Below are 27,717 nucleotides of genomic sequence, written 5' to 3' on the forward strand. Positions count from 1 at the left end.
AATCAAATCAAACTTGATTTGATTTGCTTACTTACAAGCCCTTAACCAACAGTGTGGTTCTAGAAAGGGTTAGAAAAATATTCAACAAATAAACTCAAGCCCTTAACCAACAGTGTGGTTCTAGAAAGGGTTAGAAAAATATTAAACAAATAAACTCAAGCCCTTAACCAACAGTGTGGTTCTAGAAAGGGTTAGAAAAATATTCAACAAATAAACTCAAGCCCTTAACCAACAGTGTGGTTCTAGAAAAAATATTAAACAAATAAACTCAAGGGTTAGAAAAATATTCAACAAATAAACTCAAGCCCTTAACCAACAGTGTGGTTCTAGAAAGGGTTAGAAAAATATTCAACAAATAAACTCAAGCCCTTAACCAACAGTGTGGTTCTAGAAAGGGTTAGAAAAATATTCAACAAATAAACTCAAGCCCTTAACCAACAGTGTGGTTCTAGAAAGGGTTAGAAAAATATTCAACAAATAAACTCAAGCCCTTAACCAACAGTGTGGTTCTAGAAAGGGTTAGAAAAATATTCAACAAATAAACTCAAGCCCTTAACCAACAGTGTGGTTCTAGAAAGGGTTAGAAAAATATTAAACAAATAAACTCAAGCCCTTAACCAACAGTGTGGTTCTAGAAAGGGTTAGAAAAATATTCAACAAATAAACTCAAGCCCTTAACCAACAGTGTGGTTCTAGAAAGGGTTAGAAAAATATTCAACAAATAAACTCAAGCCCTTAACCAACAGTGTGGTTCTAGAAAGGGTTAGAAAAATATTCAACAAATAAACTCAAGCCCTTAACCAACAGTGTGGTTCTAGAAAGGGTTAGAAAAATATTCAACAAATAAACTCAAGCCCTTAACCAACAGTGTGGTTCTAGAAAGGGTTAGAAAAATATTCAACAAATAAACTCAAGCCCTTAACCAACAGTGTGGTTCTAGAAAGGGTTAGAAAAAAAATATTCAACAAATAAACTCAAGCCCTTAACCAACAGTGTGGTTCTAGAAAGGGTTAGAAAAATATTCAACAAATAAACTCAAGCCCTTAACCAACAGTGTGGTTCTAGAAAGGGTTAGAAAAATATTCAACAAATAAACTCAAGCCCTTAACCAACAGTGTGGTTCTAGAAAGGGTTAGAAAAATATTCAACAAATAAACTCAAGCCCTTAACCAACAGTGTGGTTCTAGAAAGGGTTAGAAAAATATTCAACAAATAAACTCAAGCCCTTAACCAACAGTGTGGTTCTAGAAAGGGTTAGAAAAATATTCAACAAATAAACTCAAGCCCTTAACAACAACAGTGTGGTTCTAGAAAGGGTTAGAAAAATATTCAACAAATAAACTCAAGCCCTTAACCAACAGTGTGGTTCTAGAAAGGGTTAGAAAAATATTCAACAAATAAACTCAAGCCCTTAACCAACAGTGTGGTTCTAGAAAGGGTTAGAAAAATATTCAACAAATAAACTCAAGCCCTTAACCAACAGTGTGGTTCTAGAAAGGGTTAGAAAAATATTCAACAAATAAACTCAAGCCCTTAACCAACAGTGTGGTTCTAGAAAGGGTTAGAAAAATATTCAACAAATAAACTCAAGCCCTTAACCAACAGTGTGGTTCTAGAAAGGGTTAGAAAAATATTCAACAAATAAACTCAAGCCCTTAACCAACAGTGTGGTTCTAGAAAGGGTTAGAAAAATATTCAACAAATAAACTCAAAATATTCAACAAATAAACTTAGGTTACCAACAGTGTGGTTCTAGAGCCCTTAACCAACAGTGTGGTTCTAGAAAGGGTTAGAAAAATATTCAACAAATAAACTCAAGCCCTTAACCAACAGTGTGGTTCTAGAAAGGGTTAGAAAAATATTCAACAAATAAACTCAAGCCCTTAACCAACAGTGTGGTTCTAGAAAGGGTTAGAAAAATATTCAACAAATAAACTCAAGCCCTTAACCAACAGTGTGGTTCTAGAAAGGGTTAGAAAAATATTCAACAAATAAACTCAAGCCCTTAACCAACAGTGTGGTTCTAGAAAGTGGTTAGAAAAAAAATATTCAACAAATAAACTCAAGCCCTTAACCAACAGTGTGGTTCTAGAAAGGGTTAGAAAAATATTCAACAAATAAACTCAAGCCCTTAACCAACAGTGTGGTTCTAGAAAGGGTTAGAAAAATATTCAACAAATAAACTCAAGCCCTTAACCAACAGTGTGGTTCTAGAAAGGGTTAGAAAAATATTCAACAAATAAACTCAAGTAAAAAATTAGAAAAAAGTAACACAATAAAATAACAATAATGAGGCTATATGCAGGGGGTACCGGTACCGAGTCAATGTGCAGGGGTACAGGTTAGTCCAGGTAACTTGTACATGTAGGTAAGGGTGAAGTGACTATGCACAGATAATAAACAGCAAGTAGCAGACGTGTACAAAAATGGAGGGGGGGTCATTGTAAATAATCTGGTGGCCATTTGATTAATTGTTCAGCAGTCTTATGGCTTGGGGGTAGAAGCTGTTAAGGAGCTGGAATGGACTGGGATGAAACACATGGAAACCATAGAAACCATGGAAACCACGTGTTTGATGTATTTTATACCATTCTACTCATTCCGCTCCAGCCATTCCCATGAGCCTGTCCTCCCCAATTAGGGTGCCACCAACCTCCTGTGTCTGACACACAGAAAGCAGAACACTAGCCTTGCAGACTGTCTAACCTCAAAGAGAGCGGAAGCCTCAAAACAGGGTTACTTCCTGTGCAGCCAGTCGTTACTTCCTGTGAAAACAAATCAGCCGCAGCTTTTTCTCACACGAAGAACATAAACATAAAATATTATACAAACATTTCTCATGTTAACTTTCTCTATACTTTTGGCTTTTTGGTAAAAAAATATGATTTTTTTTTTTTTTTAAATGATATGACATTAACAAAGAAGATGATTGACAAAAATGTTGTCGATATTATAACTGTTTCTTTATTCCAAGTTGGTAGCGTGTTATGGAGATGTTCCCAGGATCCGAAAGATGCTCTGGTGCCTTTGTAAAATGTATTTTGTATTATTGAAAATTAAAACATACAATCTACCTGCAGTGAAGCTGTTCAACATTTATGTTACATTCAGTCATCTAACCTTCTCCCGTCCAGAGCGACCCACTGGAGCAATCTGGGTCAACCGCCCCACCCAAGGGCATGTCGACAAATCTCTCACCAAGTCAAGTCAAAATAGGGACCCGAACAAGCAACTTATCTGCCACTGGCCCAAGCACTGGCCCAAGCTCTCACTGAGAGCTGCCCCTCAACCATCCAAGACCCCCACAGTTACTGAGAGCTGCCCCTCAACCATCCAAGACCCCCACAGTTACTGAGAGCTGCCCCTCAACCATCCAAGACCCCCACAGTTACTGAGAGCTGCCCCTCAACCATCCAAGACCCCCACAGTCACTGAGAGCTGCCCCTCAACTATCCGAGCCCCCCCCACAAAATACATAATAAAAGTAATACAACTTTTAAAAATGTTTTAACTATGAGTAGCTCTGAAGGCTTTGTAAATCTGGTGCTGGTGGTATCCAGGATATATCTTGATCTCTTGATAGCTGGGGCGGGGGGGGGGGGGGGGGGGGTATCTGGTGCTGGTGGTAACCAGGATGTATCTTGATCTCTTGATAGTTGGGTGGGGTAGCTTAAGATCTTTTCTTTTTGTAAACAATTGTTAACTTTTCTATTAACTTAAAGAAATGGTTAATATCATAACATTTTTCAGAAATTTGAGGTCTGGGCTTTGACTAGGCCATTTCAAGACATTTAAATGTTTCCCCTTAAACCACTCGAGTGTTGCTTTAGCAGTATGCTTAGGGTCATTGTCCTGCTGGAAGGTGAACCTCCGTCCCAGTCTCAAACCTCTGGAAGACTGAAACAGATTCCCTCAAGAATTTCCCTGTATTTAGCGCCATCCGTCATTCCTTCAATTCTGACCAGTTTCCCAGTCTCTGCCAATGAAAAACCTCCCCACAGCATGATGCTGCCACCACCATGCTTCACTGTGGGGATGGTATTCTCGGGGTGATGAGAGGTGTTGGGTTTGCGCCAGACATATCGTTTTTCTGGATGGCCAAAAAGCTCAATTTTAGTCTCATCTGACCAGAGTACCTTCTTCCATATGTTTGGGGAGTCTCCCACATGCCTTTTGGTGAACACTAAACGTGTTTGCTTATTTTTTTCTTTAAGCAATGGTTTTTTTCTGGCCACTCTTCCGTAATGCCAAGCTCTGTGGGGAGTAAGGCTTAAAGTGGTCCTATGGACAGATACTCCAATCTCCGCTGTGGAGCTTTGCAGCTCCTTCAGGGTTATCTTTGGTCTCTTCATTGCCTCTCTGATTAATACCCTCCAATGCCTGGTCTGTGAGTTTTGGCAGGCAGCCCTCTCTTGGCAGGTTTGTTGTGGTGCCATATTCTTTCCATTTTTTATAATGGATTTTATGGTACTCCGTGGGATGTTCAGTGTTTTGGATATTTTTTGATAACCCAACCCTGATCTGTACTTCGGCACAACTTTGTCCCTGACCTGTTTGGAGAGCTCTTTGGTCTTCATGGTGCCACTTGCTTGGTGGTGTCCCTTGCTTAGTGGTGTTGCAGACTCTGGGGCCTTTCAGAACAGGTGTATATATACTGAGATCATGTGACAGATCATGTGACACTTAGATTGCACCCAGGTGGACTTTATTTAATTAATTCTGTGACTTCTGAAGGTAATTGGTTGCACCAGATCTTATTTAGGGGCTTCATAGCAAAGGGGGTGAGTACATATGCACGCACCACTTTTCAGTTGTTTCTTTTTTTCTGCAATTTATGAAACTATTTATTCATTTCATTTTGCTTAACAAATTTGGACTATTTTGTGTATGTTCATTACATGAAATCCAAATAAAAATCCATTTAAATTACAGGTTGTAATGCAACAAAACAGGAAAAACGCCAAGGGGGATGAATACTTTTGCAAGGCACTGTACATACAGAAATACATTGCTACTGTATCTATAGATAGCGTGTAGGGGTAAACCAGACCAAACCCTCTTAAACCAGTGTAGGGGTATTTCTAATGAACATTTCTTCAATATCCTCCTTTTAAGAGAAGGTCAGCCTGATATACTGTAGTTGCAGGTTATCTGTGAGAAAAGTGTGTAGGCAGGATGTTAATGTTTTGGTTATCCTTTACTGACTGGTTCAGCTGGGGCCAGTCTATAGGTCCTCCCAACCAACTAGGGGCTTGGCTTGGCTCACACACAAGTTTCAGCCAATCAAGTGACAGGTGCTCAGTATAAGAAGGCCAAGCCCCTGTCAGAGAGTTACAGTTGTTCATTGCTAAACAAGATACTGCACAACAACATCATAGAGTCTATCATCCCTTCAGGTAAGTGAAGTCCAACTGGAATGTACAGATATGAGATATTCCTTCATTTGTATGCAGACTCCAGCACAAGCTTTTCTAAATACTTGGAATATTATCAATGATTTTCTTGTTTTGCTTTAATTCATTAAGAACTTGATGATTAATTAACAAGTTGAATCATGGGATCTTGTCCAGGTCTACAATATAAATGCTCACTGTTGGGGGAACTGGAGGACTGGAGTTGGGAAACACTGTTCTAAGCCTTCTGTTATTATGGTGCTATTAGGATTTGGAAGTATTTGAACTAATGGTAAAATATATCTTTTTTTTTGCAAGTTTGTCAGTGAAAGAAAGCAGATAGAACATTATTGTAAGCCCCTTCCCACACAATATACCACAGGTAATGTCTGAGCATGTTGGAGCTTGTCAACAGAGATCATGTTGCATCCTTTTACAACTCTAGTGGTTTCATTTGCCTGAAATATGCTGGATTGTTTTTGCATGCTACCTACATGACATTGAATTCATAATTATGTTCCAGCCAGTCATCCAGAACTACTGTTCTGTGAGAAGAAACCCTGTTTATTGCACAACAAAGAGAAGTTAGAATCAGTCACACGCTGTTGCTACAGTAACCTGCTCCTAGTCCGTAGGCTGAGTCCCTGTAGGACTAAAGTGACTTCATGTATTTTTTTATCTGTCCTGCTTGATGGAATTCCTCACAACTAGGGATTTCACATCTGGTGAGGAACTACACATCTGGAGGGACTAAGCCTATACCTCTTTAGACTTTGTTGAAAGTACTGTACGGAAATGCTGCTTTTCCCAGGTCTCCACTCAAAAATACATTCTGATCTAACAGCACTTCCTGGTTAAGTAAAGGATACATTTAAATAATGGTACAACTGCTGGCTCACAGTTGTATTACTGTATTAGAGTTGCAACCACAGACTGTAGAGCTGTGATGTTGCAATGTGTTCCATAGAGAAATTGCCCTCTATTCTGTGGTCAGCAGATCAACTAATCTTGGAGCATTTGAATTTGAATGTCTCAGCTACAGTTTATCCAGCTCCATCCTACCTTGATCAACTGGTTTTTATCTCCAACCAACCAGGAGTTACCGCTGATATGACAAGTACTCTGGATATCTACCAGAGGACCTTTAACCTAACACAATTAAAGGGACATTTTAGCTTAATCCCTTGATATAAATAAATCATTTTTTGAAGGAGACTCCGGTCCAAATGAGATTTTCAGTATTCAATGTACAATGTAATGACCGTCATATTACATAGTTTGTAAACTACTATTATGTCCTCTAGCAGATTCATGTGTTGCGCTGTAATAGTTAGGTTTCTTCATACCATGAGGCGATCTTCTGCCATTGAAAGTAATGGAGGGTTGTTATAGATCTCACAGGGCCACAGAACAAGGTGCATGACTGCCCTCTTAGAAAGAGTTCTATTTACAGGGACCTTCTCTACAGAATTAAGGGCTCTAAAAGGGTTCTTTGTTGGGTGAAAAGGTTCTGGAACCATAAAGGGTTCTACAGGGTCAAGCCGAAGAACCTTTTTTTAAAGGTTCTAAATAAGTGTACTCAGAGACATGCTTTCCAACCCTTTCACTAAAGTAGTTTCATCATGTGGCCATGCCAATAGAAACACTTCCTTTGCATCAGGAATTTTAACAAGAATGTAGCCAGATGTACTGAGTATATCCTAATGTATGTCCTGAAGCATGTTTTCCTTGTGTTGAGCCATTTATGAGACATTGCTGTTGTGCATAATCATAAAAACCCACACAGAGGGCAATAAACACATGTAGACTATTAAACTTGATTTGGTTTAGGTAATTACATCCTTTCTCTGTAATCGTTGCTTGTGTGATCAACTAGCAGTTTCTTATAGTTTTACATGGATTGGATTTTATTTTTTCTCTTTTTCAAACAGCAGTCATGAAGGTTGCATCTTTCAACATCCAGAAATTTGGGAAGCGTAAGCTGTCAAACCCAAACACCCTTGCTACCCTTGTGAAGGTACAGATATATGATTGTATTCATGATTTCAGAATTCCCACAGATAAACATTTGGCAAACTATCCTAAAACAAGGATGTTATCCTACATATAAACAGATAAACTAATGGACTTTTTCTTCTTTTCCTTCCTTTCGTCCTATCAGATTGTGTCTCGCTATGACATCATACTGATTCTGGAGGTGGTGGATGAGAGAGGCACTTCAGTGAAAAAGTTCCTGGAGGAATTAAATAAGTCAAGTGATTTCCCTCATGTGACGCTATAAAATATACAACTGGGGAAACTCCTGGCCCTACATGATAAGTATCACTCATTACAGGTGTGTCATTACAGGGCCAATAAGAAGCAACACTACACTCTGCAAATCAGCACTCGTCTGGGAAGAGACAAATACAAGGAGCAGTTTATGTTTCTGTACAGGTACAATTCAAACCCACCGTCAACTTTACCCTCATAAACCTCTATCTGATGCTGTTCATTTTTTCACATTGCGATCTGATAAAAACATTTTTTTAATGCAGGAATAATGCTGTTCAATGTGTTGCACTGTTTGTTCTGAAAGGGATGATTTGGTGGACTTGGTTGGTTCCTGGCAATATGAGGACAACCAGGTTGGAGATGTGGACGCCTTCGCCAGGGAGCCTTACATTCTCCGCTTCAAATGTCTCAACACTGGTAAGGGACACAGGAGTGCTAGAATTAAGCATCATCCATCCATATGGCATTTAATTTAGCAAATAATATGAACGTGAATGGCAAACAGACAGACAGCTGGATATTGCAGCAGAGAATGCCAGCCCAATCATAAACAGCTGTAATATATATTTCTCATCTCTTCCTGTGTTTCTCAGTGCTGGAGGACTTGGTACTGATCCCAGTGCACACCAAGCCTGACGATTCAGTGAAGGAGCTGGATGAGCTTTATGATGTCTTCCTGGAAGTGAAAAAGAAATGGAAGACTGATGTAAGTTCTGAAATAAGCCATTGACAGAGCTTAACACCTCCCTTGGGTTTAGAAAGTGCACTTGTCACCCAAAACCATATATGAGCCTTTGACAAGTAAAATACAAAACCAGCCACATGGTGATTTCAAGATAACTAAAAACAGTTTTCTTATTCTGGATGAAACGTAACTTTGTTGTTGAATGTTTCTCTCTGTACCAGAACGTTATGATCCTAGGTGACTTCAATGCAGACGGTTCCTACCTTTCTAAAAAGGGCATGAAAGCCATCCGTATCCGCAGTGACAAAAAGTTCCACTGGCTGATTGAAGATGATGTGGATACCACAGCAAACACAGGCAACGATAACACTTATGACAGGTGGCGCACTGAGATTTGTGAAATTCATTATTGAACGCCTCATGTATGAAACAGATAATCACCTCTGAAGTTCATTTGACATTTCTTTGGTATTGTTTAAAGGTGGTTAAAATGTCATAAGACCTGTCATAAGAACTATTATAAAACTAGTTTACTTGTGTGTAATATGGAATGACTGCTGACTTCCTTTTCTGATCAACATCTAGGATTGTGATCTATGGGGATGACATGCTTGATGCCGTCGTGCCAAACTCTGCCAAACCATTCAACTTCCAGATTGCATACGGGCTTTCTGAAGAAGATGTAAGTATGTGTAACGTTCGTCGTCCTCGTCTGAGGATTATGAAGGATCGGAGGACCAATGCGCAGCGTGGTATGTGTTCATGATGAATTTATTAAACATAGAACACTAAAACAAAAATAACAAAGAGAATGACACGAAACGAAACAGTCCTGTCTGGTGACATACACAAAGACAGAAAGCAATCACCCACGAAACACAGGTGGGAAAAGGATACCTAAGTATGATAAGTACACCTGCCTCTGATTGAGAACCATACCAGGCCAAACGCAAAACACAACATAGAAAAACGAACATAGACAACCCACCCCAACTCACGCCCTGACCAACCTAAAACAAAGACATAACAAAAGAACTAAGGTCAGAACGTCACAGTACCCCCCCCCCAAAAAAGGTGCGGACTCCTGCCGCAAAACCTGAACCTATAGGGGAGGGTCTGGGTGGGTGTCTGTCCGCGGTGGCGGCTCTGGCGCGGGACGTGGAGCCCACTCCACCATCGTCTTTCTCCGCCTCTTAACCCGCCTCCGTGGCCCCTTTCGAGTGGCGACTCTCGCCGCCGACCTCGGACTGGGGATCCTAGCAACGGGTCCCGAATGGACAGGAGATTCCGTTAGCACCGGACAGGCAGGAGACTCCGGCAGCTCCGGAGTGAAGGGCGATTCCGGCAGTGCCGGAATGACGGGCGATTGCGGCAGCACCGGAGTAACGGACGGCTCTGGCAGCTCCTGACGAGACAGGCGGCTCTGGCAGCTCAGGACAGACAGGCGACTCTGGCAGTTCAGGACAGATGGGAGACTCTGGCAGCTCAGGACAGATGGGAGACTCTGGCAGCTCAGGGCAGACGGGAGCAGCTGTAGGGAGGAGATGGAGAGACAGCCTGGTGCGGGGGGCTGCCACCGGAGGCCTGGTGCGTGGAGGGCGCACCGGATAGACCGGACCGTGGAGGCGCACTGGAGGTCTCGAGCACCGAGCCTCCACAACCCTACCTGGCTGAATGCTCCCCGTAGCCAGGCCAGTGCGGCGAGGTAAAATAGCCCGCGCTGGGCTGTGCTGGCGAACCGGGGACACCATGCGTAGGGCTGGTGCCATGTACCCTGGCACGAGGAGACGCACCGGAGACCAGACGCGCTAAGCCGGCTTCATGGCACCTGGCTCGATGCCCACTCTAGCCCATCCGATACGAGGCGCTGCAATGTAACGCACCGGGCTATGCCTGCGCACCGGGGCACCATGCGCCTCACGGCATAACACGGTGCCTGCCCGGTTCACCTCTCTCCACGGTAAGCACAGGGAGTTGGCTCAGGTCTCCTACCTGACTTAGCCACACTCCCCGTGTGCCTCCCCCCAATACATTTTTGGGGCTGCCTCTCGTCCCAGCCGCACTGCCGCGCTGCCTCCTCATACCACCGCCGTTCAGCTTTCGCTGCCTCCAGCTCTGCCTTGGGGTGGCGATATTCCCCCGCCTGTGCCCAGGGTCCCTTGCCGTCCAGAATCTCCTCCCATGTCCATGAGTCCCGAGATTTCTGCTGCTGCCCGATACCACTCTGTAACGTTTGTCGTCCTCGTCTGAGGAGTATGAAGGATCGGAGGACCAATGCGCATCGTGGTATGTGTTCATGATGAATTTATTAAACACAGAACACTAAAACAAAAATAACAAAGAGAATGACACGAAACGAAACAGTCCTGTCTGGTGACATACACAAAGACAGAAAACAATCACCCACGAAACACAGGTGGGAAAAGGCTACCTAAGTATGATTCTCAATCAGAGACAACTAACGACACCTGCCTCTGATTGAGAACCATACCAGGCCAAATGCAAAACACAACATAGAAAAACGAACATAGACAACCCACCCCAACTCACACCCTGACCAACCTAAAGCAAAGACATAACAAAAGAACTAAGGTCAGAACGTGACAGTATGCAGGTTACAGACTAATTCCATCCTGGTAGATGGTTTGATTACAATATTATAAGTAGATGAAATGAACATGTTAGTAGCCTACATTGTGACAACCTGTCCTAGAAATACAGTAGTTGTCAAAGTTGAGCCGTCTGGCTCATGTCTCAACCTCTAACTACTCTGCTGTATTAGGCCCTGAAGGTGAGCGACCATTACCCTGTGGAGGTAGAGCTGAAAAGGAAAACACCAACAGAACAGAGTAAGCAGCATCATTGATCTTTATTCTGAATCTCCCAAACTTTCCTCTTAAAGAAAATATGGTCAAAACGGGGTAAAGACAAAAAAACTAAATAGCATCATCTTTACAGACAAATCATTCCACACAGACGTTCACCTTTCAATCCATACACAGATGCACATATCACCTAACACAGAAAAAATAATTGTAGATATAACAAAATAAATCTGATTTTCAGGCTCTGCGACTGGGAAATAGAACCCTGTACATGGACAGGAGGACGGAGGAAGTGAGTGAAGAGGTGATGGAGATGGAGAAGAAGCCTTATCCAACCAGAGAAGCTGAATTTAGAGATACTGGTGCTGAAGATTCAGATGGTCAAGCTTAGGAACACTTACGTTGATCTGTGATTAAATCTTACCACAATACTAGTCATATTAATACTGTATATCATGTTTGTATGTCTAGTATAGCTACTGATCTAATACTGATGTGTATCTTGACAGAATCTCAAATAAAGATGGAGTGAAAATCCTGCAGTAGTTTATTATATACAAGACCACATTGGAGATTATAATTCAAAAAGGTCATTTCATGTTTTTCCTCTTTTTACAATTGATCGAAATGAAAGAAAAAAACTGAGGGAGAGAGACGGAGGGGGGCTGGATTTCACAGGGGGCTGTGATTCAGCAACATATGAGTGCATGGTCTTCAAATGCCAAATCTCTTCTTTCTAGACTTCTTGATTGTTCCACCAGCTGAAAAAAATGGAAAAATCTAGACATTGATAAAACCATGCTAAATACTGTACCAGTCAAAAGTTTGGACACACCTACTAATTCCAGGGTTTTTATTTATTTTTTACTAATTTCTACATTTGAGAATAATAGTGAAGACCTCACAACTATGAAATAACACATATGGAATCATGTAGTAACCAAATAAGTGTTAAACTAATCAAAATATATTTTATATTAGAGATTCTTCAACATAGCCACTCTTTGCCTTGATGACAGCTTTGCACACCCTTGGCATTCTCTCAACCAGCTTCATGAGGTTGTCACCTGGAATGCATTTATTTTAACAGGTGTGCCTTGTTAAAAGTTCATTTGTGGAATTTCTTTCCTTCTTAATGTGTTTGAGCCAATCAGTTGTCTTGTGACAAGGTAGGGGTGGTATACAGAAGATAGCCCTATTTGGTAAAAGACCAAGTCCATATTATGGCAAGAACAACTCAAATAAGCAAAGAGAAACAACAGTCCATTATTACTTCAACACAGGTTGTTCAGTCAATACGAAATAATTCAAGAACATTGAACGTTTCTTCAAGTGCAGTCGCAAAACCCATCAAGCGCTATGATGAAACTGGCTCTTATGAGGACCGCCACAGGAAAGGAAGACCCAGAGTTACCTCTGCTGCAGAGGATATGTTCATTAGAGTTAACTGCACCGCAGAAATAGCAGTCCAAATTAATGCTTCACAGAATTCAAGTAACAGACACATCTCAACATCAACTGCTCAGGGAAGACTGAGTGAATCAGGCCTTCATGGTTGAATTGCTGCACAGAAACCACTACTAAAGGACACCAATAATAAGAAGAGACTTGCTTGGGCTAAGAAACACGAGCAATGGACATGAAACCGGTGGAAATCTGTCCAAATTTGAGATTTTTGGTTCCAACCTCTGTGTTTTTGTGAGACGCAGAGTAGCTGAACGGCTGATCTCCGCATGTGTGGCTCCCACCGTGAAGCACTGAGGAGGTGGTATGGTGTCTTGTTCTTAGTTGGACTATCCATTTTTTTCAACAGGACAATGACCCAGCACACCTCCAGGCTGTGTAAGGTCTATTTTTATTTATTTAAAACACTATATTTAACTAGGCAAGTCAGTTAAGAACCAATTTTTATTTACAATGAAGGCCTACCCCAGTCAAAACATGGACGTGCGCCACCCTTTGGGACTCCCAATCACAGCCAGATGTGATGCAGCCTGAATTTGAACCAGGGACTGCAGTGATGACTCTTGCACTGAGATGCAGTAACTTAGACCGCTGCGCCACTCAGGACTTAGACCGCTGCGTCACTCAGGAGCCCTATTTGACAAAGAAGGATAGTGATGGAGTGCTGCGTCATGACCTGGCCTCCACAATCACCTGACCTCTGCCCAATTGATTTGGGATGAGTTGGACCGCAGAGTGAAGGAAAAGCAGTCAACAAGTGCTCAGCATATGTGGGAAATCCTACAAGACTGTTGGAAAAGCATTCCGCGGGTGAAGCTGGTTGAGACAATGTCAAGAGTGTGTAAAGCTGTCATCAAGGCAAAGGGTAGCTACTTTGAATAATCTAGCCAAATGATTTCGTATGTGTTATTTCATAGTTTTGATGTCTTCACTGTTATTCTACAAAATAGAAAATAGTAAAAAATAAAGAGAAACCCTTGAATGAGTAGGGTTGTCCAAACTTTTGACTAGTACTGTATATTTGTATATTAAATTGGGTGTATTTGAAATATATTCATTGTTTTGATAGTTCCTTACTCATGATGGTTAATATGTGTTTACCAATCTCATATTATTCCAGCGAGACTGGCCAGAAATAAAAAGATGTAACTCTTGTAACATTGGTGTTTCTTTTTGAACGGTTTGGGCTACAGATGAGCGGTTGTCTGTTATTTTTAATTTAACAAATGTATTGAAACTTCATTTAACTAGACAAGTCAGTTAAGAACAAATTATAATTTAAAATGACAGCCTACCACGAGGACCTCCTGCGGGGATGGGGACTGGGATTAAAAATAGCAATCAAATATAAATATAGGACAAAACACACATCACGACAAGAGAGACAACACTACATAAAGAGAGACACCACAACACTACATAAAGAGAGACAACACAACACTACATAAAGAGAGACAACACAACACTACATAAAGAGAGACCTAAGACAACAACATAGAAAGGCAGCAACACATGAAAACACAGCATGGTAGCAACACAACATGACAACAACACAACATGGTAGCAACACAACATGACAACAACACAGCATGGTAGCAACACAACATGACAACAACACAATGATACAACAGCCTGAGCACAATGGACTTGATACAGATGTAACCATGTGCCATTTGATGTTTCATCTGACCGCCAATAGTGCTCCCAAGTCGAAATTCCATGTGCATTCCACAGGTCACAGTGAGTGTTCACAACAATTATCAAGATTAGGAATAGTTTCGTGGCACACCTGAGAGTTCCACAGGGACCCTATTTATTTTGGCCCCTCATCAGGGCAAGTTCCAACGTGCCATGTCAAGGATGGCATTCCATGCAATTAAAAACAATAAACGTCTTGACATGTTAGCTATGTCATCAAACCCTAAAACATGCGATGATTTTTGTAATGTTAGAGTGAGTTTTGTTGTAATATTAGTGTCTGAAAAATCTAGGCTTATCCCGACGTTTACTATAGTACATACCAGACCTTTGACCGTCTAGAGATATCAACTCTGACAGGGTAGCCCTGGGGTAGAGGGCTGCATTTCTGCAGAACGCCTGCTGGACCTGCTGGTCTGGACAGAGGTCGGCATTTTTCATGCTGCGGTTGGAGCTGTTGTGAAAACAGACAACTTCGGAAGAGAAATATTTTTGTTATTTGGAGACGTTCGACTTTCTGTTTTCGTATGCGTTAGCCTAGACCTAGCTATTGTATTATAATCACTTATTTGTCTCATTATTCACACCCTTAGAATTCGCTGCTTCTAGTTAAGTGGCCTACAGTGGTGTAAATCACTTAAATCACTTTACAGTGGTGTAAATCACTTAATAGTACTTTCAAGAATTTTTACATAAGTCGTCTTTTGGGGGTATCTGTACTTTACTATTTATATTGTTGACAACTTTTACTTTTACTTCACTACATTCCTAAAGAAAATGATTTACTTTTTTACTCCATACATTTTCCCTGACACACAAAAGTACCCATTACATTTCAATTCACAGCAAGACATAAAAAATGCTCTAATTCCCACACTTATTATCAAGAGAACATTTGTAATGTGGAAGCTGGGAGTCGGGAAGCAAGTACACGTGGTGAGTTTAATAATAAACGGATCATGGACCGATACAAGCGTAGTATACACAGAAGAAACACACATTCAATACTGCCTGGGGAATGGAACTAAGGAGGTGACAGATATAGGGGAGGAAATCAGAGTTAGTTGACTCAGAGTTGAAGGCAAACTCTGGGTTTTGGGGTTTCACAAAGCCAGTTCAGCTTTAACTCTGAGTCAGTTACTATGGCAACGTACTCCGCGAAGCTAACCTGCTCACTGGCAGGTTTTCTTCAACTAACCCTAGTTTCTCCTTCTCTTTAGCTGAAGCCTGCAGGTTGAAGGACGTGGCAGACGTGTCCTTTTGTCAGACGTGTCCTTTTCTTGAAGAGCCAGTTGATATTGAAGCACAAATACTCAGCAGAAATAGAGAGGGTGATCAGACCACGCTTGGATGTTTTCTCATTCCCTGATGATTATCAGTTTGAGCGTTTCCGTTTTTTTCGCTGCACAATCGATCATTCATCTGAACAATATTCTCAGCCCTCATATCGTTCATATGACACATCGTGGACATGCTCTCAGTTCGTGAACAAATTATTTGTGTTGCACTTCGTTTTTTGTTTTTTTTGCCACCGGGAGTTTTCTATATAACATCGGTGACGCTGAGCGATGGTGAGTGTCCACTGAGCGCTAGATTTGCTCGTGGTGAGTTTTTACAGTATATATAGCTATATCCTATTAAAATCAATATTTTGTTTCCTCATATTGCAACTGAACATTTAAACTGTATCCTCTGTCACGGCCCCTCCTCTGCAGTGCAGGGGTGGTTCCTCCTGCAGGCAGAGGAGGGTCGTTAGTGATTGGAGTCACCTGTATTTAAACGGCTACACTAATCCCTCTTCTCTCTCTCTCTCTCTCTCTCTGTTCCTCCAGGTATGATCCTGTTTTGTTTGTTCCTTTGTAGTTTTATGTAGTTTTCACTCAGTCATATTCACACACACAGATTCACGCATCCCTGCACTTTACATACACCCTACATCATGATACTTTCACACCTCATTCCCTTCTCTCTCTCTCTCTCTCTCTCTCTCTCTCTCTCTCTCTCTCTCTCTCTCTCTCTCTCTCTCTCTCTCTGCTCCTCCAGGTATGATCCTGTTTTGTTTGTTCCTTTGTAGTTTTATGTAGTTTTCACTCAGTCATATTCACACACACAGATTCACGCATCCCTGCACTTTACATACACCCTACATCACACCTCATTCCCTTTTCTTTGTTTTAGGTTCATAGTTTTGGTTTATAATAAAGAACCTTTTTGATTCGTTCGTGTCCCCTCATTTTTTGCCACAGGCTATGAGCCGGCCTGTGACACCTCGTATTATCATAGGAGAGTTTGATGGTTACCTGCTTGGTGACAGAGGGTACCCCTGCCAGCCCTATTTGCTGACACCTTACCCTGATCCTGAGCCCGGCCAGCAGCAACGTTATAACTTGGCTCACTGCAGGACACGAGCCAGGCTCTTGCGTGTGTTGTTCCACAAAACATGCACCCGTCTTTAGTTCGCTTGCTCTGCATATACAGTACCAGTCAAAAGTTTGGACACACCTACTCATTCAAGGGTTTTTCTTTATTTTTACTATTTCCTATATTGCAGTATAATAGCGAAGACATCAAAAATAACACATATGTAATCATGTAGTAAGCAAAAAAGTGCTTAACAAATCAAAATATATTTTAGATTCTACAAAGTAGCCACCCTTTGCCTTGTTGACGGCTTTGCAGACCAGCTTCAACCAGCTTCATGCTTTTCCAACGGTCTTGAAGGAGTTCCCACATATGCTGAGCACTTGCTGGCTGCTTTTCCTTCACTCTGAGGTCCAACTCATCCCAAACCATCTCAATTGGGTTGAAGTCAGGTGATTGTGGAGGCCAGGTCATCTGATGTAGCACTCCATCACTCTCCTTGGTCAAATAGCCCTGACACGGCCTGGAGGTGTGTTTTGGGTCATTGTCCTGTTGAAAAACAAATGATAGTCCGACTGAACGCAAACCAGATGGGATCGCGTATCGCTGCAGAATGCTGTGGTAGCCATGCTGGTTAAGTGTGCCTTGAATTTTAAATAAATCACAGACAGTGTCGCCAGCAAAGCAACCCCACACCATCACACCTCCTCCTCCATGCTTCACGGTGGGAACAACACATTCAGAGATCATCTGTTCACCTATCTCAAATTTGGACTCATTAGACCAAAGGACAGATTCCCACCGGTCTAATGTCCATTATTCGTGTTTCTTGGCCCAAGCAAGTCTCTTCTTATTATTGGTGTCCTTTAGTGGTTTCTTTCCAGCAATTCGACCATGAAGGCCTGATTCACACAGTCTCCAATTGGAACAGTTAATGTTGAGATGTGTCTGTTACTTGAAGATTCGTTCGGCACTTTTTTGGTCACTATTATTATACAATGTAGAAAATATGTAAAATAAAGAAAAACCCTTGAATGAGTAAGTGTGTCCAAACTTTTGACTAGTACTGTATCTACCTCAATTACTTTGTACCCCTGCACATTGACTTGATACTGGTACTCCCTATATATAGCCATGTTATTTTCTACTCCCTATATATAGCCATGTTATTTCTACTTGTTATTTTTAATCATTATTTATTGTGTCACTATTTCTATTTCATATCTCGTCTTTTACTCGGCACTGTTGGAAATGGACCTGTAAGTAAGCATTTCACTGTTAGTCTACACCTGTTGTCTACGAAGAATGTGACAAATACAATTAGATTTGAATTTGATATGATAATCCACAAACCCCTGAGGTGCCGTATTGCTATTATAAACAGGTCACGAACATAAATAGAACAGTAAACAAGTATTTTTGTGTAATACCTGTGGTATATTGTCTCAGCCTATCAGCATCCAGGGCTCGAACTACCCGGTTTAAAATACTTCTGTATCCTCCAAGAGAAAGCTAAGCCACTTCCAGATGTTGTTGTGGGGGATCTCAGAGATAAGTGTGTGGGCAGGAATGTTGTGGTGTGCAAAGAGGACTGGTGTGTTGATGTTATATTTATCCTGTACTGGCTGGTTCTGCTGGGGCCAGTCTATAGGTCCTCCCAACCAAACAGTTTCAGCCAATCAAGTGATCTCTATAAGAAGGCCAAGCCCCAGTTACAGTTGTTCATTGATAAACAAGATACTGCGCCACAACATCATAGAGCATATCATCCCTTCAGGTAAGTGAAGTCAAGCTGGAATTGACATATATCAGGTATTCCTTCATTTGCGCAAACTATTTAAAATACTTGGAATGTTTTCAATGATTTTCTTGATACTTGTTTTGCTTTGCAAAAAAAGACTAGAGGAATTGTGATATATTGGAAATGTAGCCAATTCTACAGAGATAACCCTCTCTAAGCAGGTGTTTACCAACTCCAGTCTTCCAGTACCCCCAACAGCACACCTTGTTGTTGTAGCCCAGGACAAACAAAGCTGATTTAATTCATTGAGAACTTGATGATTAATTAACAAGTTGAATCATGGGATCTTGTCCAGGTCTACAATATAAATGCTCACTGTCGGGGGAACTGGAGGACTGGAGTTGGGAAACACTGTTCTAAGCCTTCTGTTATTATGGTGCTATTAGGATTTGGAAGTATTTGAACTGATGGTAAAATATATCATTTTTTTTTGCAAGTTTGTCAGTGAAAGAAAGCAGACAGAACATTATTGTAAGCCCCTTCCCACACAATATACCACAGGTAATGTCTGAGCGTGTTGGAGCTTGTCAACAGAGATCATGTTACATCCTTTTACAACTCTAGTGGTTACATTTGCCTGAAATATGCTGGATTGTTTTTGCACGCTACCTACATGACATTGAATTCATAATTATGTTCCAGCCAGTCATCCAGAACTACTGTTCTGTGAGAAGAAACCCTGTTTATTGCACAACAAAGAGAAGTTAGAATCAGTCACACGCTGTTGCTACAGTAACCTGCTCCTAGTCCGTAGGCTGAGTCCCTGTAGGACTAAAGTGACTTCATGTACTTTTTTATCTGTCCTGCTTGGTGGAATTCCTCACAACTAGGGATTTCACATCTGGTGAGGAACTACACATCTGGAGGGACTAAGCCTATACCTATTTAGACTTTGTTGAAAGTACTGTACGGAAATGCTGCTTTTCCCAGGTCTCCACTCAAAAATACATTCTCATCTAACAGCACTTCCTGGTTAAGTAAAGGATACATTTAAATAATGGTACAACTGCTGGCTCACAGTTGTATTACTGTATTAGAGTTGCATCCATAGAGAAATTGCCCTCTATTCTGTGGTCAGCAGATCAACTAATCTTGAAGCATTTGAATTTGAACGCCTCAGCTCCAGTTTATCCAGCTCCATCCTACCTTGATCAACTGGTTTTACCTCCACCCAACCGTGAGAGACCGTTGATAAGGCAATTACTCTTGACCTTTAACCTAACACAATGAAGGGATATTTTAGCTTAATCCCTTGATATTCTTAAATAATTTCTTGAAGGAGACTCCGGTCCAAATTAGATTTTCAGTATTCAATGTACAATGTAATGACCGTCATATTACATAGTTTGTAAACTACTATTATGATCTCTAGCAGATTCATGTGTTGCGCTGTAATAGTCAGGTTTCTTCACACCATGAGGCGATCTTCTGCCATTGGAAATAATGGAGGGTTGTTATAGATCTCACAGGGCCACAGAACAAGGTGCATGACTGCCCTCTTAGAAAGAGTTCTATTTACAGGGACCTTCTCTACAGAATTAAGGGCTCCAAAAGGGTTCTTTGTTGGGTGAAAAGGTTCTGGAACCATAAAGGGTTCTACAGGGTCAAGCCGAAGAACCTTTTTTTAAAGGTTCTAAATAAGTGTACTCAGAGACATGCTTTCCAACCCTTTCACTAAAGTAGTTTTATCATGTGACCATGCCAATAGAAACACTACCTTTGCATCAGGAATTTTAACAAGAATGTAGCCAGATGTACTGAGTATATCCTAATGTATGTCCTGAAGCATGTTTTCCTTGTGTTGAGCCATTTATGAGACATTGTGTAATGAATATGATGGGAGACAGAGTGCTGGTTTCAAGCGCAGGGCGCAGCAGGTGTTTATTGGTAAAAGACCACAGGAGGAAGCAGGTAGCTGGGTCCAGGGGCAGGCAGAAGGTCACACAGGGACTCCAAAAAGGTCACAGTACAGGCAGGGAAAAGGCTAATAACGTAGTCCGGGAGATCAGGCAAGAGGTTGACAACAGGAAATCTGATAGGCAAAAGTACAGGCAGGGAATAGGCAAAAAGGCATCGTTAGTGAGGATGGCCAAAAACTATGATACACGGGAGGACTAATATGGAAATAAACAGAGCTCCGACTAGAATGTGTATCAAAACAAACAATACCTCACAATGATGGGGTGCAATGAACTGAACTAAATAGTGTGTGTAAATGACCCACAGGTGTGTGATCAGGTGATCATAATTCAGGTGATTGGAATCTGGAATGTGAGATGCGTTCAGGGGATCTATGTGTATGAGAGTGTGAGCTGCGTTCAGGGGATCTATGTGTATGAGAGTGTGAGCTGCGTTCAGGGGATCTATGTGTATGAGAGTGTGAGCTGCGTTCAGGGGATCTATGTGTATGAGAGTGTGAGCTGCGTTCAGGGGATCTATGTGTATGAGAGTGTGAGCTGCGTTCAGGGGATCTATGTGTATGAGAGTGTGAGCTGCGTTCAGGGGATCTAAGTAACACATTACATAACAGAAAACCCATTATACAAATAACACAGCAAAATATCTTATTAACAACACGCACGTTCATTCACAATCGACATAAAATGGCAGCTACTCTCAGTACGATGCTATCCTTCACTTCAACCGAGCAGGGCTAATATTACTCTCTTCAAACTTAACTCTAACTTCCTCAAGACGTTACTAAAACACACCTTAAACACTCTTGACATGTTCGCTAGTTATAACATTTAAATTACTATTTTTATCATCAATAAAGTACCTGAAAACAGGGGAGAAATAATCACGAGAGTGATACGGTGTTGTATTCTCAAGTCAACATTTAGTTCAATGAGAAAAGACCACGAATTTCCCCAGGAATATGGGTGGAGACCAGAGCAATCGATCACCGGCTCATAGATTAAGAGCATTTCGTAGATCACAGATTAACACTTTTAGGCACCACAAAATAAAGTAATCAATATAACGTTTACACATTACTCTCACAATTCGTACCCTTTGACAGATTTTAACTTTAACACAATTATATGAATGTTATCAATCTCTATCAACTAATACTGAATGCATCTTTTTAACCTTAGATGTTTTAAGATCCTCACATACTATGAACTTACTAATACTTTTCAATGTATAACAGGCTATGAATATGTCCTTTAACCTGTCACACGTTCAGGGGATCTATGTGTATGAGAGTGTGAGCTGCGTTCAGGGGATCTATGTGTATGAGAGTGTGAGCTGCGTTCAGGGGATCTATGTGTATGAGAGTGTGAGCTGGAAGCAGGCGTTACCCATTGCTGTTGTGCATTATCATAAAAACCCACACAGAGGGCAATAAACACGTGTAGACTATTAAACTTGATTTGGTTTAGGTAATTACATCTTTTCTCTGTAATCGTTGCTTGTGTGATCAACTAGCAGTTTCTTATAGTTTTACATGGATTGGATTTTATTTTTCTCTTTTTCAAACAGCAGTCATGAAGGTTGCATCTTTCAACATCCAGAAATTTGGGAAGTGTAAGCTGTCAAACCCAAACACCCTTGCTACCCTTGTGAAGGTACAGTTACAGTTGAAGTCGGAAGTTTACATACACTTAGGTTGGGGTCATTAAAACTCATTTTTCAACCACTCAACAAATGTCTTGTTAACAAACTATAGTTTTGGCAAGTCGGTTAGGACATCTACTCTGTCCATGACACAAGTAATTTTTCCAACAATTGTTTACAGACAGATTATTTCACTTATAATTCCATGTATCACAATTCCAGTGGGTCAGAAGTTTACAAACACTAAGTTGACTGTGCCTTTAAACAGCTTGGAAAATGTCAGAAAATGATGTCATTGCTTTAGAAGCTTCTGGTTGGCTAATTGACATCACTTGAGTCAATTGGAGGTGTACCTGTGGATGTATTTCAAGGCCTTACCTTCAAACTCAGTGCCTCATTGCTTGACATCATGGGAAAATCAAAAGAAATCAGTTAAGACCTCAGAAAAAAAATGTAGAACTCCACAAGTCTGGTTCATCCTTGGGAGCAATTTCCAAACACCTGAAGGTACCACATTCATCTGTACAAACAATAGTATGCATGTATAACCACCATGGGACCACGCAGCCATCATACCGCTCAGGAAGGAGACGCGTTCTGTCTCCTAGAGATGAACGTACTTTGGTGCGAAAAGTGCAAATCAATCCCAGAACAACAGCAAAGGACCTTGTGAAGATGCTGGAGGAAACAGGTACAAAAGTATATATATCCACAGTAAAATGAGTTCTATATCGACATAGCCTGAAAGGTCACTCAGCAAGAAAGAAGCCATTGCTCCAAATCCGCCATAAAAAAATCCAGACTACGGTTTGCAACTTCACATGGCGACAAAGATCGTCCTTTTTAGAGAAATGTCCTCTGGTCTGATGAAACAAAAATGGAACTGTTTGCCCATAATGACCATCGTTATGTTTGGAGGGAAAAGGGGAGGCTTGCAAGCCGAAGAACACCACCCCAACCGTGAAGCATGGTGGTGGCAGCATCATGTTGCTGTGCTTTGATGCAGGGGAGACTGGTGCACTTCACAAAATAGATGGCATCATGAGGCAGGAAAATTATGTGGATATATTGAAGCAACATATCAAGACATCAGTCAGGAAGTTAAAGCTTAGGCGCAAATGGGACTTCCAAATGGACAATGACCCCAAGCATACTTCCAAAGTTGAGGCAAAATGGCTTAAGGACAACAAAGCCCTGACCTCAATCCTATAGCAAATTTGTGGGCAGAACTGAGAAAGCGTGTGCGAGCAAGGAGGCCTACAAACCTGACTCAGTTACACCAGCTCTGTCAGGAGGAATGGGACAAAATTCACCCAACTTATTGTGGGAATCCTGTGGAAGGCTACCCAAAACAATTGACGCAAGTTAAACAATGTAAAGGCAATGCTACCAAATACTAATTGTGTGTATGTAAACTTCTGGACCCGCTGGGAATGTGATGAAAGAAATAAAAGCTGAAATAAATCATTCTCTCAACTACTATTCTGACATTTAACATTCTTAAAATAAAGTGGTGATCTAAACTGACCTTAGACAGGGAATTTTACTCGGATTAAATGTCAGGAATTGTGAAAAACAGAGTTAAATGTATTTGGCTAAGGTGTATGTAAACTTCCAACTTCAACTGTATATGATTGTATTTGTGATCAGATAAACATTTGGCAAACTATCCTAAAACAAGGATGTTATCCTACATATAAACAGATAAACTAATGAACTTTTTCTCCTTTTCCTTCCTTTCGTCCTATCAGATTGTGTCTCGCTATGACATCATAGTGATTCTGGAGGTGGTGGATAAGAGAGGCACTTCAGTGAAAAAGTTCCTGGAGGAATTAAATAAGTCAAGTGATTTCCCTCATGTGATGCTATAAAATATACAACTGGGGAAACTCCTGGCCCTACATGATAAGTATCACTCATTACAGGTGTGTCATTACAGGGCCAATAAGAAGCAACACTACACTCTGCAAATCAGCACTCGTCTGGGAAGAGACAGATACAAGGAGCAGTTTATGTTTCTGTACAGGTACAATTCAAACCCACCGTCAACTTTACCCTCATAAACCTCTATCTGATGCTGTTCATTTTTTCACATTGCGATCTGATAAAAACATTTTTTTAATGCAGGAATAATGCTGTTCAATGTGTTGCACTGTTTGTTCTGAAAGGGATGATTTGGTGGACTTGGTTGGTTCCTGGCAATATGAGGACAACCAGGTTGGAGATGTGGACGCCTTCGCCAGGGAGCCTTACATTCTCCGCTTCAAATGTCTCAACACTGGTAAGGGGCACAGGAGTGCTAGAATTAAGCATGATCCAGCCATATGGCATTTAATTTAGCAAATAATATGAACGTGAATGGCAAACAGATAGACAGCTGGATATTGCAGCAGAGAATGACAGCTCAATCATAAACAGCTGTAATATATATTTCTCATCTCTTCCTGTGTTTCTCAGTGCTGGAGGACTTGGTACTGATCCCAGTGCACACCAAGCCTGACGATTCAGTGAAGGAGCTGGATGAGCTTTATGATGTCTTCCTGGAAGTGACAAAGAAATGGAAGACTGATGTAAGTTCTGAAATAAGCCATTGACAGAGTTTAACACCTCCCTTGGGTTTAGAAAGTGCACTTGTCACCAAAGACTACATATGAGCCTTTGACAAGTAAAATACAAAACCAGCCACATGGTGATTTCAAGATAACTAAAAACAGTTTCCTTATTCTGGATGAAACGTAACTTTGTTGTTGAATGTTTATCTCTGTACCAGAACGTTATGATCCTAGGTGACTTCAATGCAGACGGTTCCTACCTTTCTAATAAGGCCATGAAAGCCATCCGTATCCGCAGTGACAAAAAGTTCCACTGGCTGATTGAAGATGATGTGGATACCACAGCAAACACAGGCAACGATAACACTTATGACAGGTGGCGCACTGAGATTTGTGAAATTCATTATTGAACGCCTCATGTATGAAACAGATGATCACCTATGGAGTTAATTTGACATTTCTTTGGTATTGTTAAAAGGTGGTTAAAATGTCATAAGAGCTGTCATAAGAACTATTATAAAACTAGTTTACTTGTGTGTAATATGGAATGACTGCTGACTTCCTTTTCTGATCAACATCTAGGATTGTGATCTATGGGGATGACATGCTTGATGCCGTCGTGCCAAACTCTGCCAAACCATTCAACTTCCAGATTGAATACGGGCTTTCTGACGAAGATGTAAGTATGCAGGTTACAGACTAATTCCATCCTGGTAGATGGTTTGATTACAATATTATAAGTAGATGAAATGAACATGTTAGTAGCCTACATTGTGACAACTTGTCCTAGAAATACAGTAGTTGTCAAAGTTGAGCCGTCTGGCTCATGTCTCAACCTCTAACTACTCTGCTGTATTAGGCCCTGAAGGTGAGCGACCATTACCCTGTGGAGGTAGAGCTGAAAGGGAAAACACCAACAGAACAGAGTAAGCAGCATCATTGATCTTTATTCTGAATCTCCCAAACTTTCCTCTTCAAAGAATTTGTCAAAAAGGTATAAAGACAAAAAACCTAAACAGCATCATCTTTACAGACAAATCATTCCACACAGACATTCAAATATCAATCCATACACAGATGCACATATCACCTGACACAGAAAAAATAATTGTAGATATAACAAAAGAAATCTGATTTTCAGGCTCTGCGACTGGGAAATAGAACCCTGTACATGGACAGGAGGATGGAGGAAGTGAGTGAAGAGGTGATGGAGATGGAAAAGAAGCCTTATCCAACCAGAGAAGCTGAATTTAGAGATACTGGTGCTGAAGATTCGGATGGTCAAGCTTAGGAACACTTACGTTGATCTGTGATTAAATCTTACCACAATACTAGTCATATTAATACTGTATATCATGTTTGTATGTCTAGTATAGCTACTGATCTAATACTGATGTGTATCTTGACAGAATCTCAAATAAAGATGATGGAGTGAAAATCCTGCAGTAGTTTATTATATACAAGACCACATTGGAGATTATAATTCAAAAAGGTCATTTCATGTTTTTCCTCTTTTTACAATTGATCGAAATGAAAGAAAAAAACTGAGGGAGAGAGACGGAGGGGGGCTGGATTTCACAGGGGGCTGTGATTCAGCAACATATGAAAAATCTAGACATTGATAAAACCATACTAAATACTGTACCAGTCAAAGGTTTGGACACACCTACTCATTCCAGGGTTTTTCTTAATTTTGACTATTTTCTACGTTGTAGAATAATAGTGAAGACATCACAACTATCCAGTTTGCTGAGTAGTGTTGGAGGCTATTTTATAGATGACATCGCCGAAGTCAAGGATCGGTAGGATGGTCAGTTTTACGAGGGTATGTTTGGCAGCATGAGTGAAGGAAGCTTTGTTGTGAAATAGGAAGCCGATTCTAGATTTAATTTTTGATTGGAGATGCTTAATGTGAGTCTGGAAGGAGAGTTTACAGTCTAGCCAGACACCTAGGTATTTGTAGTTATCCAAGTATTCTAAGTCAGAGCCGTCCAGAGTAGTGATGCTAGTCGGGCAGGCGGGTGAGGGCAATGATCGGTTGAATAGCATGCATTTAGTTTTATTTGCGTTTAAGAGCAGTTGGAGGCCACGGAAGGAGAGTTGTATGACATTGAACCTCGTCTGGAGGTTAGTTAACACAGTGTCCAAAGAAGGGCCAGAAGTATACAGAATGGTGTCGTCTGCGTAGAGGTGGATTAGAGAATCACCAGCAGCAAGCGCGACATCATTAATGTATACAGAGAATTGAACCCTGTGGCACCCCCATCGAGACTGCCAGATGTCCGGACAACAGGCTCTCTGATTTGACACACTGAGCTCTATCAGATAAGTAGTTGGTGAACCAGGCGAGGCAAACATTTGAGAAACCAAGGCTGTTGAGTCTGCCAATAAGAATGTTGTGATTGACAGAGTCGACAGCCTTGGCCAGGTCGTAGAATACAGCTGCACAGTAATGTCTCTTATCGATGGCGGTTATGATATTTTTAAGGACCTTGAGCGTAGCTGAGGTGCACCCATGACCAGCTCGGAAACCAGATTGTATAGCGGAGAAGGTACCAGGTGATTCAAAATGGTCAGTAATCTGTTTGTTAACTTGGCTTTCAAAGACCTTAGAGATGCAGGGTAGGATAGATATAAGTCTGTAGCAGTTTGGGTCTAGAGTGTCTCCCCCTTTGAAGAGGGGGATGACCGCGGCAGCTTTCCAATCTTTAGGAATCTCAGACGATACGAAAGAGAGGTTGAACAGGCTAGTAATAGGGGTTGCAACAATTTAGGCAGATAATTTTAGAAAGAGAGGGTCCAGATTGTCTAGCCCGGCTGATTTGTAGGGGTCCAGATTTTGCAGCTCTTTCAGAACATCAGCTATCTGTATATGGGTGAAGGAGAAATGGTGGGGGCTTTGGCGGGTTGCTGTGGAGGGTGCCGGGCAGTTGACCGGGGTAAGGGTAGCCAGGTGGAAAGCATGGCCAGCCGTAGAGAAATAATTATTAAAATTCTCAATTATAGTGGATTTGTCGGTTGTGACAGTGTTTCCTAACCTCAGAGCAGTGGGTAGCTGGGATGAGGTGCTCTTATTCTCCATGGACTTTAGTGTCCCAGATCT

General features: G+C 41.2%; 2 protein-coding genes across 4 annotated transcripts; both read left to right on the plus strand.

Moving 5' to 3' along the window:
- Positions 1–5,312: 5,312 nt before the first annotated feature.
- Positions 5,313–11,714, plus strand: LOC115144333 (deoxyribonuclease-1-like). Its single transcript, XM_065004268.1, is given in 11 exon segments — positions 5,313–5,396; positions 7,325–7,410; positions 7,555–7,643; positions 7,743–7,829; positions 7,972–8,084; positions 8,261–8,373; positions 8,574–8,731; positions 8,938–9,034; positions 11,135–11,217; positions 11,442–11,501; positions 11,503–11,714. Coding segments are annotated over 10 exon segments (969 nt in total). The 5' UTR covers positions 5,313–5,396; positions 7,325–7,329; the 3' UTR covers positions 11,591–11,714.
- On the plus strand, positions 5,364–26,052 carry dnase1l4.1 (deoxyribonuclease 1 like 4, tandem duplicate 1). 3 transcript variants are annotated; one of them, XM_065004257.1, is made up of 10 exons: positions 5,364–5,396; positions 21,988–22,073; positions 23,814–23,902; positions 24,002–24,088; positions 24,231–24,343; positions 24,520–24,632; positions 24,833–24,990; positions 25,197–25,293; positions 25,474–25,540; positions 25,756–26,052. In XM_065004257.1, the coding sequence occupies exons 2-10, from the start codon at positions 21,993–21,995 to the stop codon at positions 25,773–25,775; spliced, it is 825 nt and encodes a 274-aa protein (XP_064860329.1). In that variant the 5' UTR covers positions 5,364–5,396; positions 21,988–21,992; the 3' UTR covers positions 25,776–26,052. The 3 variants fall into 3 exon arrangements, with proteins under 3 accessions (XP_064860329.1, XP_029541158.1, XP_064860331.1); XM_029685298.2 differs by lacking the exon at positions 5,364–5,396 and adding an exon at positions 18,413–18,477; XM_065004259.1 differs by lacking the exon at positions 5,364–5,396 and adding an exon at positions 18,455–18,477 and having other exon boundaries at positions 21,991–22,073.
- Positions 26,053–27,717: the final 1,665 nt, after the last annotated feature.

The sequence above is a fragment of the Oncorhynchus nerka genome, linkage group LG2, assembly GCF_034236695.1.
Source record: "Oncorhynchus nerka isolate Pitt River linkage group LG2, Oner_Uvic_2.0, whole genome shotgun sequence".
NCBI lineage: Eukaryota > Metazoa > Chordata > Actinopteri > Salmoniformes > Salmonidae > Oncorhynchus > Oncorhynchus nerka.

What these genes read in the sequence shown, in the direction of transcription:
- dnase1l4.1 (XM_065004257.1), top strand. Translation starts at nt 21,993, where the DNA reads ATGAAGGTTGCATCTTTCAACATCCAGAAATTTGGGAAGTGTAAGCTG. An exon ending in CTTCAAATGTCTCAACACTG is followed by an intron (nt 24,344 to 24,519) that starts GTAAGGGGCACA and finishes TGTGTTTCTCAG; the next exon opens with TGCTGGAGGACTTGGTACTG. An exon ending in CAAAGAAATGGAAGACTGAT is followed by an intron (nt 24,633 to 24,832) that starts GTAAGTTCTGAA and finishes TCTCTGTACCAG; the next exon opens with AACGTTATGATCCTAGGTGA.